The sequence below is a fragment of the Danio rerio genome, chromosome 18 (assembly GCF_049306965.1).
Source record: "Danio rerio strain Tuebingen ecotype United States chromosome 18, GRCz12tu, whole genome shotgun sequence".
NCBI lineage: Eukaryota > Metazoa > Chordata > Actinopteri > Cypriniformes > Danionidae > Danio > Danio rerio.
The window spans coordinates 4047536-4063764 of NC_133193.1; the positions used below are offsets into that span (position 1 = coordinate 4047536).

A 16229-nucleotide genomic window follows, 5' to 3' on the forward strand; every position below is an offset into this window, starting at 1 on the left:
ACTATACTCACTAATGAACTATAATAAATACTTTAATATACGTTTTTACTACAGTAAACTGATATATTACCCTATAATTATAGAAAACTACAGTAAAAAACACTCTTCTTTACTATCCTTTACTATAGTACCAGAAAATCGTTTGCCTCTCCAACAAATAAAAGGAACAGCAAATAATTAGACGTCTAGTTCAGGGGTGTCCAAGCTCGGTCCTGGAGGGCCGGTGTCCGGCAAAGCTCTTACTTATCCCTGCAGGTGTGTTGAGGCAAGTTGGAGCTAAAATCTGCAGGACACCGGCCCTCCAGGCCGGACAAGTTTGGACACCCCTGGTCTAGCTGATCAGTTGGTATCAGAAGTGGCTTATATGAAAGGCAAAGGGCTCTAGATTACGCTTATTTTACCACAATAAAATATGATGTCTTGATTTTTAATTATTTTGTTAGGACAGTAAGATCTGACTTTGCTTAGACTCAAACTTACTAATAAACTGATTAATAAAGTCATCTGGAATGGCAAAGAAAGTCTTCCTGCAGGACTCCCAGAGTTCATCAAGACTCTTTGGATTAATCTTCAATGCCTCTACCTTCATCCTACCCGACATGCTCAATAATGTTCATGTCTGGTGACCGGGCTGGCCAATCCTGGAGCACCTTGACCTTCTTTGCTTTCAGGAGCTTTGATGTGGAGGCTGAAGTATGAGAAGGAGCGCTATCCTGCTGGAGAATTGTCCCTCTCCTGTGGTTTGTAATGTAATGGGCAGCACAAATGTCTTGATACCTCAGGCTGTTGATGTTGCAGATCTCTCGCACACCCCCATACTGAATGTAACCCCAAACCATGATTTTTCCTTCACCAAAATTGATTTCTGAGAAAATCTTGGCTCCATGCTGGTTCCAGTAGGTCTTAGTATTTGTGATGATTGGGATAACTCAACAGATGATTCATGGGAAAAAATCAGCCGCTTCTCCAAATGATCAGCTAGAAGTCAAGTTATTATTTGTTCCTCTTATAACTGAAATAGAGGACAAGACTTTTGTTGGGTAGTGAACAAATCAAGCATACAGATTGAGCACACAGAGTCTGCTAAAATGCTATTGATGGAATAAATATCAATAAAGACAACCAAGACTTTATCAGAATATCATTTAAGATCCGTTTACAATCATTTTTACAGACATAAGTTACATTAAGACAGATTAAATAGAAATGACGCTAGGCATTGCATTTTTATACAGGCGGGAATGTTTCATCATCATCATCACCTCATGGAAACACTTGTCTTTACATGCAAACCAGCTCATCTCAAATGAAAATGATCATCTACTCACACTGGTGGTGTTCTTGTGAGGTTTGTTCTCTGTGTATTTCAGACCACAAGTGTAAATAAATAAATATCTCTGATGTGTCCATATAGCAAGAATAACCATCATTATTATTTAAACGCAGACTTCGTGAACACAAAAATGTCACAGAATAATCTCAAGCAACACATGCTAACGTTACATATGTCAGTTTTCTGTTTATGATATGGAGAGAAAAAATTGACAGAAATCTAAAAGACTATTTAAGGAAAAACTCTGATGTTGGTCTTTTTAAACTATGCACATTCACGAGATCCTGTTAGGATCAGTCGTGCGAAAATTACGATTTCATACGATTTTAAAAAGGAGGTGTGGCACCTAAATCATCATTAGGTGTGTTTGTAATTTGCAAATAATACGTTTCTGAAATTATAAGTATGTATGAATGTGCAAATATAAAAACCAACTTTACCTTAATGTTAATCTTTAGGTGAATAATTATCCGTGCAAGTTAATCCACTGAAATAGTTTGTTTTGGTCATTTTTAGTCAAACTCTGAGCTTTGCTTTTGCATTTGGAGCAATGGTAAAGCATTTCTCTTTTGACGTTAGTTTGACGCTTCAGTCTTAATTTTCTTAACCATGCCTCTCTCACCGTTATGCCACGGTCACAGTAGAGTTTGAGCATGCAAAATTCTATTGTACGGCGCTTCCAAAAGAGGCGGGATTAAACAATGTTAGACATTTTAAAAACCAAGCGATTCGTCAATATTTTAAATTTCTGTACATTGAGATCAAGTTTTGGTCTTCGATTGGTCTCACCTAGTCACGTGATGCGATTTCACAGGTCATAGTTCACCAAACTTGAACTTTGCAATGCAGTGAACTGCGAAACTTGTCGCACGAGCTTGCATTTCCAGTCTGATGCATTGGCTTGCGCATGAATGGAAGTCTATGGGGAGAAAATTCTAGTGTGACCGCAGCTTCAGTTTGCTTGTCAGTTTAGTGGTACGTGGAGTTCAGTCGTGCGAAAATTACGATTTCATACAAATTTTAAAAGGAGGCATGGCACCTACATCGTCATTGGGTGATGATGAGCAAATCGCACTAAATTGTACGAATTCATTTATACGAATTAGCCACTAAATCAAAAAGTTACAAAATGCTGTGAGAATATGTTGGAAATAATAAATAAATTCAAAAATAGGGGAATAATAAATAAATAAATAAATAAATAAATAAAAAGTAGTGAAATAAATAAACAAAATGAAAAAGTAGTGAGAAATCAAGGTAAATGCAAAGCAACGGATTCTTTTCTGCGACAAATACAGTAGCCTGTAGGCTTATCTGTCGTGTTTGTCGCAACAGTAATCGATGTATTGGTGACGTACGCGATACTGTTTCCTGGTCCAAGCAACAACCTCCTGTCTCGTCACGTGTTGTATACGCTGTAAAATAAAAGTCTCAGCAACTTCCGGTCCACGACTTTAAATTTTAGTGGTTTTTATTTTATTGATGTTTGCTAATATTTTATAAATCAAACCCTATCGTACACTAGCAGAACATCTAAGATCTGCAACGTCGCACATGTGATTATTCTGTGATGGCATTTTTAGTCATCATACACTGCCATTGGAAATCCACACAGAATGAAACAAAACCAGGTGTGAGTAAATGACGACTTTCATTTATATAAAGAGCACATTCCTTCAGTCGCACATCTGCAGAATTATGAGCAGCTCACGCATGAAGGTGCTTGTTGAATTATTATAATCCTGAAAACTTCAGTCACTCAAAAACAATCGATTTTTAAAGTCCAGATTGTCGTCTTGTCCTCCTGATTGCAAATGTTTGTCAAATTGATCACATCATGCAGTGGATCTGACCTTTTAAACATTTCCAAACCACTCTGGACTAAATGCAATGACTTCTTTATTTATTTTTACCATGCGTCATACCGCGGTAATCAGGCTATTCGGGTCTAAAGTAGGCAAATAGAGACTTTCATGATAAAAACGAACTTCACAGAAGCAACAAAAACTGGATGATGGATTCATCAAATGCCACCAGTTCAGAAAATACATCTGGTATTCTTATATAAAATATAATAGAGACATTTCCTAAGGGCTCATTCGTTAACATTAATTACATGTCAAGAAGTGACAGTGGAAATTATCCTGAAGTGTTTATTGATCGTGGCTGATGATGATTTTGATGGCGCAGTGGGTAGAGATGTCGCTTCACAGCAAGAGGATCTCTAGTTTGAGCCTCAGCTGGGTTAGTTGGCATTTCGGTGTGGAGTTTGCATGTTCTCACCGAGTTGGTGTGTGTTTCCTCCGGGAGCTCCAGGTTTCCCTGAAAGTCCAAATACATGCGATATAGGGGAATTGGGTAAGCTAAATTGGCCGTAGTGCATGTGTGTGTGAATGGGGAGTGTATAGGTGTTTCCCAGTGATGGGTTGCAGCTGGAAGGGTATCCGCTGCATAAAACATATGCTGGATAAGTTGGTGGTTCATTCCGCTGTGGTGACCCTGGATTTATAAAGGGGCTAAGCTGAAAATAAAATAAAAATGTTGATTTTAATATTTTTATAACCATTCATTCATTTTCCTACAGCTTAGTCCCTTTATTTATCATGGGTGTCCACAGTGGAATGAACCGCCAACTCTTCCAGCAAATGTTTTACGCAGCGGATGTGTTTGTACTGTGGGGGAAACCGGAGCACCCAGAGGAAACCAACGCCAACATAAAGAGAGCATGCAAACTCCATATAGAAATGCCAACTGGCCTAGTCGGGACTCAAACCTGCGACCTTCTTGCTGTGAGGATTTTTAATGACTAACATGAACTAACATAATTTTGCATTGACAGAATGAATAAACATCATGCTAAATCTCAATATTACTCAGTGTTAATGCATTAAGGTTAACTAATGAGCCCTTATTGAAAGTGGTAGCTATGTCATTAACATATGTCTGAATTACAATAAATACCACGGTGCATGAATTTCATGGTATTGCCACAGTATGAACTGTATTTCACCTCAGAACAAGAAATATGTTTATAAATATTACTATTCAATAAGAATTATTATTATATTATATTATGAATTATTTTATTTGACATCATTCATAATATATCATCGAGTTTTGAGCACATTTTCCCACAAAATTTCGTTATTGCGAATAATAATATTAATAATAATAATAAAAACATTCCATCGGCTGATTTAAAGGGCACCTATTTTACCCCTTTTTCAAGATTTAATCAGTCTTTTGTGTGTCCAGAATGTGTTTGTAAAGTTTCAGTTTAAAATCCCCCATGAGATTATTTATTAGAGCTTTCAGAACATTGAGGTTTTCTGCTTGTTTTTGTTGCCTGTGCCTTTAAGGCTGGTTCTCCCCGCCCACTGTTCCCACATGCCTGTCAGAGTGTGCCTCAATCTGCACCTCGGCTGCGTCAGATAAACAGCACAGTGACAGACGTAGAGGAAGCAGATCTCAGATAACGTTTGTGAGGAACACTACAGTAAGAACTTTCCCAATGATTATTTGATGTATTTGTTGTGGAGTTAATTCAAGCCTTTCTGCAATGATGAGTCACACACAATGTCGTTACACAGACACACAGCTCGTGCATTTAACTTTGCACTGTTTTTGCAGGGCAAATGTGACAGGATACATGTTTATATCCACTGCTGTATGGGTATCTGTTATATTAATGTACAAAATAACCTGATTTAACGTCCACAAACCGGGATTAAAGCGTCTTTCATAGTTGTTCTGACATGCGGCTGTGCTGATGAAGTACAGCTGAAGTATGTCGTTGTCTTTATTACACACACATGCTCTGTTTTAAAGACGATTTAAACTATATGATACGATATGATTATATGAGTTACTATGGAGGCATGTTAATACGTGGCTGTCAAACAATTCAGTGGATGGGGAAACCGCGCTCCTACGTCTCGTTGCAGTGGGTCTCAAAATGATAGGGTTTTGGATCCTATTTTAACATCAGGATTTAAAAAAAACAAACAGACTTATTGTGTTTTACATCACTCCAATAGTGGAATTACCAACTTATTTTACACGTGACGTCAAACGAGTTCAACCGCGCATACCGGTTGCAAAAGCAAACATTTCATGTTGTACCATACTGTCCACCATCTACCCACACTGCTTCTATTGTCAACCGCAGACGTCTTTGGCTAACAGCCAACAGAAGAGCTGAATGAAGCAGGCCCGGATTGGGCAATCGGGAGGACTGGGAGAGTTCCCGGTGGGCCGGTCCGTTTTTTGGCCACGAGGGCCGGTGTTTCTAGCTGCTTGCACTCTCAGCAGTCGCACTTTTTTAAATTAATTTGACCATAGACTCACTTATTTTATTCATTATTTTGCCGCAGCTCCGCTCTTCTTATTTATTGTCTCGCAGCCCCATGAGCAAAATGCAGCCTGCATGGTAATGATGATGTAATTAATATTCCGGCCACATAATTGTAACAGTGCCATTGTGGTCATCACGTTGCATTACAACGGCGACGATCTGTGTTCAAACCTCGCCTGAGTTACACTTTTTTTTTTTCATTTTTATCGTTAAGACATATATCACTGTTAGGGTTGTTGAACATTTAAAGTTCTAAAGCAGCTGTTTTCTTGAAAAAGACCTGATAGTGTAATTAGAAACTGAATTGGAAATGACCTTATTTTAATATAGTCAGTCGTGAACTGAGGTGGGCCGGTCTGCTTCAAACTCCAGGGCTGAAAAGGAGTCCCACTCCGGCCTTGGAATGGAGTGATTGGAAATGCTGGACTCTGCAGTTCTCAGTTTATATCAGGTAAGTTGACGCTATGCTGAATCAGACACATTACTGGTTTTGGATTAAAGCAATGATTTCAGCAAAATATGGAGAATTAAACTGCGGACACTAAATGCTTAGAATGAAATGTAAACATGTGCGTTCACATTCCCTGCCGTACATGTGCAGTTCACTGTCAGAATGCAGTTGTTCTGCTAGTTCAGGGGTTGCCAAACTTTTCAGGCCACGACCCTCAAAATGACAATGCCAGTGAGTCGCGACCCCCAATATATTCTGAGGTGGTTATAAATACAGAAACCTTGCATGCAATGGCGCACACACACCAATGGACCCAAGTCTATTCTTCTTTTAATTTTTTTAAAAGTATGAGAGCTGTAAATGGGCCACAAAGTTTTACCAGGTGTTATGAAATCTGCTGCATATGACACTATTGCTGTGTCTTTATTATAATGTAATTACCACAGGGGTTGCAATCCAATAGAAGTAGTAACTATAAGCTACTATAGTAACTATATGGTATAAACAACTATTTTTTCTCTTCAGTATAGTTATGGATAAAATATGGTAATTCTTATGGTTTAATAAAAATAGGAAATCACCAGGCGACCCCCCTTCATTGTCCTACGACCCCTCGGGGGGTCCCGACCCCCACTTTGAGAACCATTGTGCTAGTTGATGATTAATTACTCGGACGTTGTACAGCTCAGTCTTTTTTCCTTGTCTTTGGCTTGGCAGAACCTCGGTTTTTAGCACTACATAGTTTTGAATCTGGTAATCATGGAGCATTATTCCTGCACATATGAACTAAGTTGTAGACATCCAAAGACTTGTAGGCCTTTAACTTCTCATGTTAAATCACTTGGAGTTTCAATGAGATTGTATATTTGCGGCTGGATGCTTGGTCATATTGTCTTATCCAATATCCATTGGGAGGGTGCTATCGCAAACGGACCTGTCAGATGAACGCCGCTCACTTTAACGTTAATTTTGCAGAATCACTGTGCTTATCACTGGGTGACGAGCTGTTATCATACGCTAAAAGCATTATGTAAATAATATATATATAATATGTAATCAATATAACTTATCTCTAATACAACAACAAACTCTGTACCGTTTCTTTCCCTCGCTGTAAATGCTAGCGCTCCTGTTTTTTTCCTGCAACCTTGTTGCGCGCGCATCCTGAATGTTTACAAACTGCTAAATCACCAATATGACTGTGGCCACACTATACCAACACACACATACTTTACCCACACACATTTCATCATAGGTGCCCTTTAAACAATGTGGCTGATTATGAAAACTATGGAAATTTTGGGAAAATGTGCTAGCTGTAATTTAAATACATATTTAATAACTAATTTGATGGTGAAATGCAGCTATTGTCATCACATTTCTGCTGTCTCTCAGATCCAGAACATGAGTTGATTCCTCATTAGTGATGATGTTTGGGCGATGATATAACAGCATCTCATATCAGCGTTCAACACACACACAGTGATGGAGTTCAGTCTCTGACCTCAATGCAGCTTCAAGACAATCACTGATCCCCAGCTCAAACTCTGTGCGTGCGTGTGTGTGTGTGTGTTTGTTTGGGTGTGTGTGTGTGTGTGTGTTTGTTTGTTTGTGAAAGTGTCAGTCTGTCTCTGTATGTGTTTGTCTGTGTATGAATATGTATGTGCTTGTGTTTGATTGAGCATGTCTATTAATGAGTGTGTATCTGTCTGCCTGCCTGTGTGTGTGTGTGTGTGTGTGTGTGTGTGTGTGTGTGTGTGTGTGTGTCTATTTGTTTGCGGGTGTTTTTCTTTGTATAAATATGTGTGTGTGTGTACGAGTGTATGCATCCATGCATGTGTCTGTGAGAGTGTGTGTATGAGTATGTGTGTGCAAAAGAAAGATTGTGTGTGTTTGTATGAGTATGTATATGTGTGAGGGTTTGTGTCAGTGTGTGTGTTTGTATATTAATATGTCTGTGTGTGTATGAATATGTGTGTGTCTAAGTTTGTGTTTGTGTATAAGTGTATGCATCCATGCGTGTGTCTGTGAGAGTGTATGTGTGCGTGTGTGGGTTTGAGTATGTTTGTGCAAAAGGGAGAGAGTGTGTGTTTGTGTATGAATATGTGTTTGTGTGTATGAGTATGTATGTGTGTAAGTGTGTATGTGGTCTTTGAAAATGTGTGTGTGTGTCTCTGTTTGTGGGTGTTTGTCTTTGTATGAATGTGTGTGTGTGTGTATGAGTGTATGCATCAATGTGTGTGTCTGTGAGAGAGTGTGTATGAGTATGTGTAAGATTGTTGTGTGCTCAGACGGGTGGCTCTTCACAGATGGTGGGCAGGTTTGTCGTGGCAGGTGAGTTGTGTGTTTCTCCTCTGACGCTGATGCTGGAGACGGACCAGACGTCGCTCAGCTCTGCACACATAGATGACGGTCAGACGGGCACCGAGAACACATGCACATGCAGAGGGGCCAGAGAGAGAGACGGACCCTCCGAGAACAGAGGGTTCCAGCGGACGCCCTGGATCTCTGCTGCTTCTACACACACAGAGGACATGCAGGTACAGACACACACGGGCACACAATACTATTACACCTATATATATTTATATATACCACACACTTGAAGACAAAACGATTCGCCCTCCTGTGAATTTAATGTCCTTTTTTAAATGATTCCCAATGAAGAACAAACTAATTAAATGTTCACAGTGTGTCTGATAATATTGTTTCTTCTGGAGAAAGTCTTATTTGTTTTATTTCGGCTAGAATAAAAGCAGTTATTTATTTATTTTTTTATTATTTTAAGGTCAATATTATTAGCCCCTTTAAGCTATATTTGTTTTGGATTGTCTACAGAGAAAACCATCGTTATACCTATATATACCTATATATATATAGTCCGTCTCCAGCATCTTCCATTTATGTCTAAAATACTAGAAAAAGTTGTTTCCACTCAATTATGCTCTTTTCTGCAGACGAACAATATTTTTGAAGTGTTTCAGTCAGGTTTCAGGGCTCACCACAGTACAGAAACCGCCTTAGTGAAAATAACCAACGATTTACTCTTAGCTGCTGACCGAGGGTGCGTCTCGCTATTAGTTTTACTCGATCTTAGTGCGGCATTTGATACCATTGACCACAATATCCTCATAAATCGCTTAAAGTCTACAGGTGTCCAGGGACAGGCTCTACAATGGTTTAAGTCATACTTAACTGACCGCTACCAGTTTGTAAATCTTAATGGACAGCCTTCACAAATCTGCCCAGTAAAGTATGGGGTGCCTCAAGGATCAGTTTTAGGCCCTTTACTGTTTACAATTTACATGCTACCTATGGGAGACATTATTAGAAGACATGGGATCAGCTTTCACTGCTATGCAGATGATACTCAATTATATATTTCCACTAAACCTGACGAGACGTCTGAACTTTCTAAACTAACTGAGTGTATCAAAGACATCAAAGACTGGATGACCAACAATTTTCTTCTCTTAAACTCAGACAAAACAGAATTATTACTTATTGGGCCTAAATCTTGCACACAGCAGATCTCGCAACTCAATTTACAATTAGAGGGATACAAAGTTAGCTTTAGCTCTACTATAAAAGATCTGGGTGTCATATTAGACAGCAATCTAACTTTTAAAAACCATATATCCCATGTCACAAAAACTGCCTTCTTTCATCTGAGAAATATCGCTAAATTACGAAATATGCTATCCATCTCAGATGCAGAAAAGCTAGTCCATGCTTTTATGACTTCGAGACTGGATTACTGTAATGCTCTATTTGCTGGCTGCCCAGCATCCTCTATTAACAAACTTCAATTAGTACAAAATGCAGCAGCCAGAGTTCTGATCAGGTCTAGAAAATATGATCATATAACCCCAATTTTATCCTCCTTACACTGGCTGCCTGTTAAATTTCGTATTGAATTTAAAATATTACTTCTCACCTATAAAGCTCTAAATAATCTAGCTCCTGTTTATCTAACCAACCTTCTGTCTCGCTACGAACCAACTCGCTCCTTAAGATCTCAAAATTCAGGGCTTCTGGTAGTACCTAGAATAGCAAAATCAAGTAAAGGAGGTCGAGCCTTCTCTTTCATGGCTCCTACACTCTGGAATAGCCTTCCTGGTAATGTCCGAGGCTCAGACACACTATCCCAGTTCAAAACTAGATTAAAGACCTATCTGTTTAGTAAAGCATACACTCAGTGCATCACCTAGCAGGTTCCACACTGGCTTCTACATCTTGCTTATATACACTATGAACAGCAGCTACGCTAATTATTCTCTTTATTCTCTATTTTCACCTGGGGATACTCATCCCGAGGTCCTCAGATTAGGCGGAGTCACTGATTGCATCCAAGACCAGCGACGTGATGATCCCAAGGATTCCATATCCGGGACCAGGCCATATCCTGAGCTGCTGCTGCGCTGATGGTCGTGGGGAGTGGAGAACATGAGTCTGATTCCAGCGACGCTCCAGGGACAGACGAGTCTTCATTAAGGCCATCTTCCAGCATAAACCACGGCGAATGAAGTTCTGCACAAGACTTTTGGCCAGCGGAGAAATTAAAATGGTCGTGCCCAACTGAGTCTGGTTTCTCAAGGTTTTTTTTCTTCACTCCCACCAGGTGAAGTTTTTTTTCCCTCTCCGCTGTCGCCACTGCCTCGCATGGTTCAGGATTGGTAGAGCTACGCATCGATGAATTTGCTCTTCAGTGTTTGAACTCTCAGTAATGATTAAATCACACTGAACTGAGCTAAACTGAACTGAACTGAACTTAAACACTAAAAAACTGAACCACACTGTTCCAATTACTATGACCATTTATGTGAAGCTGCTTTGACACAATCTACATTGTAAAAGCGCTATACAAATAAAGCTGAATTGAATTGAATTGAATATATATATATATATATATATATATATATATATATGACCTGCCTAGTTAACCTAATTATCCTAGTGAAGCCTTTAAATGTCACTTTAAGCTTTATAGAAGTGTCTTGAAAAGTATCTAGTCAAATATTATTTACTGTCATCTCTGCATCTCTCACATGGTCGCCCACTGAAGTTAAGCAGGGCTGCGCTCGGTCAGTGCCTGGATGGGAGACCACCTGGGAAAGCTATGGTTGCTGCTGGAAGTAGTGCTAGTGAGGCCAGCAGAGGACGCTCAACTTTTACTCGGTCTCACATTCACATACAGGCATCTAAACGTGCTCAAACAAATCTTTTAAACTTGACAAAAACTCTCGAAAACCTTTACTGTCTGCTGTGTCTTTAATATGGTGTAAAGATTATTATGCATTATTAAAACATCAAGGAGGATGCAGAAAAGAAAAGTCACTCATAAATTAAAACTTTAATATTTTATGCAACAACCTTACATTTAAAAGGGAAACATAAGGGTGATCATACGCAAAAAAAACATGTTTTCTTTCCCTTATTTATTTATTTGTTTGGCGCATTTACTCATGTGTGATCGGAAAACTGTCCCCGCCTCTCCTTTCACTCCGCCCCGAAGCCCCAGCTGGCCCTCTTTGGCCCAAGGTATTCGGTGGGCCAAAAAAGGACGGCAAAAAAGCCCAGCTTTGGCCTGATTAGGCCCCAGAAGTGACAGTGGAATTGAGACTGGCCTTGGCTCGCCCTGACTCGCTCGCTTTAGGCACTATAGTGGAGACGTGGCTAATGAGTGCTGTCTTTCAGATGAGCTCCTGACTGTCTGTGGTCATTAAAAATCTTAGGATGTCCTTCAAAAGAAAAAAAACAGAGCAGGGGTTTAACATCCCGGCCAAATTTGCCCACTGGCCTCTGTCCATCATGGCCTCCTGACCACCGTCCATATCATCGGCTTGATTAAGCTGCAGTCACACTAGAGTTTGAGCTTGCGGCACTGCAATAGGGGCAGGATTCAACAAGATGATTAGACATGTAAAAGAGCCAGCGATTGCTCCATGTTTTACATTTCTGTCCAGAGAGGTCATGTTTTGATCCTCGATTGGTCTCACGCAATCAAGTGATGCGATTTCGCAGATCAGAGTTCACCAAGATTGATCTGCACTGCAGCGACCTGCGAAACTTGACGCATGACCTTGGGTTTTCGGTCTGATGCATTTGTGTGCGTATGAATGGAAGTCTATGGGTGGAAAAGTCCAGTGTGACCGCAGCTTCGCTCTGTCTCCTCTTCACCCATCAGCTGGTGTGTGATGTGCACTCTGGCGCAATATGGCTGCCATCGCGTCATCTGCTGCACACTGGGGGATGAGGAGATTCCCCCAATGTGTAAAGCAGAAAAGCGCTATGTAAATGTAAGGAGTTAATTAAAACTATTATGTTTAGAAATGGGCGAGGCAGTGGCGCAGTGGGTAGTGCTGTCGCCTCACAGCAAGAAGGTCGCTGGTTCGAAAATCGGCTCAGTTGGCGTTTCTGTATGGAGTTTGCATGTTCTCCCTGCCTTCGCGTGAGTTTCCTGGTGCTCCGGTTTCCCCCACAGCCCAAAGACATGCGGTACAGGTGAATTGGTTAGGCTAAATTGTCCATAGTGTATGAGTGTGTGAATGTTTGTGTGGATGTTTCCCAGAGATGGGTTGCGGCTGGAAGGGCATCCGCTGCGTAAAAACTTGCTGGATAAGTTGGCGGTTCATTCTGATGTGGCGACCCCGGATTAATAAAGGGACTAAGCCGACAAGAAAATGAATGAATGAATGTTTAGAAATGGGTTGAAAAAAAATCTTCTTTCAAACAGAAATATAGAGGGGGGCTAATAATTCAGGAGGGCTAACAATTCTGACTTCAAAAGTGTGTGTGTATATATATATATATAAAGACACCACTAACAGCAAAAGACACTGGACTTGTTGTGTGTTTGAGTAAAACGTCAGAAGAGTTCATATTTGGTGGAATACGCCTGATTTGTTGTTTTGATCAACTTAAATTCTCTCTAAAAAAACTTAACAACACTAAATGACTCTGTATATCTATTGTATTTTGAAAACGTGCATCAGACATTTATAGAATAAAATAAATACAAACATTTTACCCAAACACATGAGTAAATCTCATACATCACTCGTCAATGCACATCAACTACAACACAAACAGGCCATTCTCACAGGCTGTGTTCAGAATGCAAAACACATCTGAAACAGCAGAGAGTCGCTTATGTCTGAACTCATGTTGCCTCTATCATCTTAATATAAATGATTATTTTGCTTTTTTATTTTAAAATGTGTATCATTCTGTAAATTAGCTGGTGATAGATAGGAATGGCTGATGTGAAGCTAACGTTTCAACACTGTTGAGATCCCAAAGCACAAGTGTTTCTAAACCCTGCACCAAAGCATGATGCAAAACACCTGGGTCGTGTGACTAAAGCATCGGTCATTTCAGAGGCGTTAGGAGACCTGGGGAATCTGCGTTTGACTGCCAGGGTTGGAATAAATCTCTATTTTATGTAGTGTAGTGGACCGTACGTGTGCACAGAGTAACAGTGCTGTAGTTGTCCTGAGTTTGAATCTCGACTTGTACAAATTATGACTTGATCTATTTTAATAATGTTACCTTATATGACCAAAACAAGACTTATTTATTCAGTCTAAGTGTTCGTTCGGATGTCAGACCAATGTTAAAACAAAACACCTTACATAAACAAAGCATTTAAAAACGAATGTCTGCATCACACCGGGTTCGAGCCCATTATCTCTGCATGCTAGTCAGGAACTCTCACCGCTTCTCTAAATTACTTGAAAACTCAACTCTACAATGTGGGCTTTAATACCTCAATTTGCTTAACTGCTCTTTGCTGAAGTTGTTCCAGAACAATACATAAAGAAATGACCACTAGGTTTCGCTGTGGAGACGGGTTTCAAAACGTTTTAAAGCTTTGACACATTTGCTTCAACTGTTTCAGTGTTTCATGAAGCCTCACTTTGCCCACTGCTAGAGAGGAGATTGTGCAGAGATATTCTGATATATTACTGTGATATGATGTTGTGCTGTTCTGAAATCAGCCAGTGATGTGGACGGCGCATGCAGGACATGCTGAAAATCTCCTCATCTCACCTGTCCTGAACTTGCTGTAGGGCCCGTTTTCATTCACCTGTCGACTGCCGGACCAGAACGGCAGACCTCGCTCTCGCCACCTGCAGGACACACACACAAACACACACACACACCAACGCTCAATTCATCATTCATGAGGACAGGCTTGCTGTAGATTCATGATGAGATCAACATTTTTTACAGAATTAATACATGTGCTTAATATATAGACACACACACTCACTTAAACACACCCACTCATACACACACACACACACACACACGTGCACGCATACTTATAATATATACACTCAATTAATACGGTGCTTTGGAAAAAAAAAATATATATATATATATATATATGCATATGCATACTGACAAATGACCTTAAACAAAAATTTTCATATTTAGGGATGAGCTAGGAATTATCTTTAAGGATTAACTAAAAACTGAAGATCACAGTGCAAAAATTACACCTAAATTGACATGTTGTGGGGAAAATATTAAATAAAATGTTCATAAACAGAATATATATATATATATATATATATATATATATATATATATATATATATATATATATATATATATATATATATATATATATATATATATATATATATATGTATATATATATATATATATATATTTTTTTTTTTTTTTTTTTTCTGTTTTTTCTGCACTGTGATATATATATATATATATTCAAACAAGTTATTGCCAAAAAAAAGAAATGCAAAAACAAAATTTGACATATACATATATATATATATGTCAAATTTTGTTTTTGCATTTCTTTTCTTTTTTTTGGCAATAACTTGTTTGTATTAACGCATTTTATTTCTACTCTTAAAGATGTTCTGTGACCACAAAACTTTAGTTTTGTTTAGTTTGTTTAGTTTAAATCCCCTATAAAAGTGACATTTGCATAATTTTTAATCATCTTCAGCTTTAAAGCTGAACTCACCAGTGGAAAATGAAAACAGCGGTGATGAAGAAAGCAGAGACGATAATGGTGAGGATCCACATCAGATTGTACTGATCTGGAGTCTGTGTGAAGGAAGCAGAGACATTTACTGACCATTTTTACTGACATTTAGAAAATAATGCAAAAGTTTAGTGCAATTTGTTAATGTATGTAATAACACACACACACTACTAATGCATAATTAAAGTCCAAATTCATGTTGGGATTTATGAGTTAACAATCTAACAATTACCGACTTTATCTCATTAACTAACATGAACAAAGCTGAATAAATACTGCAGTAAATTATTTGTTCATTGTATGTTTATGTTAGTAAATGCATTAACTAACATTATTTCACGGCTTTCTGGAATACTTAATTCTGATTGGTTAGTCGTGACATTCCAAGGTATTTTATTCTCAGATAGAAACAGCTGAAACTAATGACACAGGCTCACTTGAGTACTTTCAATCATCTTGACTGTCATCTTGATCCATGTTTATATGCTTGTCTGTTGCTGTTTGGCGCTATCTTGTGACTGAATAATTCATAATTTTTGCATTTTGTGGCAAGTTTAGGGATAAAGTACATCCAGGATGGTTAGGTCCCTTTAGGCTTATGCTGCCAATAATCTGGGATTCAGGTCAGATTTATCAGCCCTTCAGAATTATTAGCCCCTCTATATTTTTCTCCAATTTCTGTTTAACGGAGAGAAGATTTCTTCAACACATTTCTAATCATAATAGTTTTAATAACTCATCTCTAGTAACTGATTCATTTTATCTTTGCCATGATGACAGTCAAGACACTTCTATACAGCTTAAAGTGACATTTAAGGTTCCTTGTCACACATGTTTTGGTTTTGTCCTAAACTGTTTGTTTTTTTGGAATGCCATGTTTGATTTTTTTTCAAAGGTTTTTAAAAAGGAGGTTAAGCCAGATTATTGCCCAGCAATTCTTGGATACTCTGATAGATTAAACACTTTTCCAAGTTTCCAACAACGACCTCTATTGGAATGATTCTTGCAAAAAAAAAAAAAAATAATATATATATATATATATATATATATATATATATATATATATATATAT

The 16229-nt window shown here is 38.7% G+C and overlaps 1 protein-coding gene across 12 annotated transcripts in view; it reads right to left on the reverse strand.

Moving 5' to 3' along the window:
- The window catches only part of gdpd4a (glycerophosphodiester phosphodiesterase domain containing 4a), a 77775-nt gene that overhangs the window by 7239 nt on the left and 54307 nt on the right, over positions 1-16229 (reverse strand). For 3 of the 12 annotated variants that reach the window (XM_073930165.1, XM_073930166.1, XM_073930167.1), the window contains exons 14-15: positions 15137-15219; positions 14191-14270 (exon numbers count right to left, since the gene is read on the reverse strand). In XM_073930165.1, the coding sequence (XP_073786266.1) occupies positions 14191-14270; positions 15137-15219 (163 nt within the window). Of the gene's footprint in view, positions 1-4396; positions 8656-11392; positions 11880-14190; positions 14271-15136; positions 15220-16229 lie in introns of those variants that run through there. The other 9 variants (XM_073930172.1, XM_073930173.1, XM_073930169.1 and 6 more) reach the window with 6 other exon arrangements.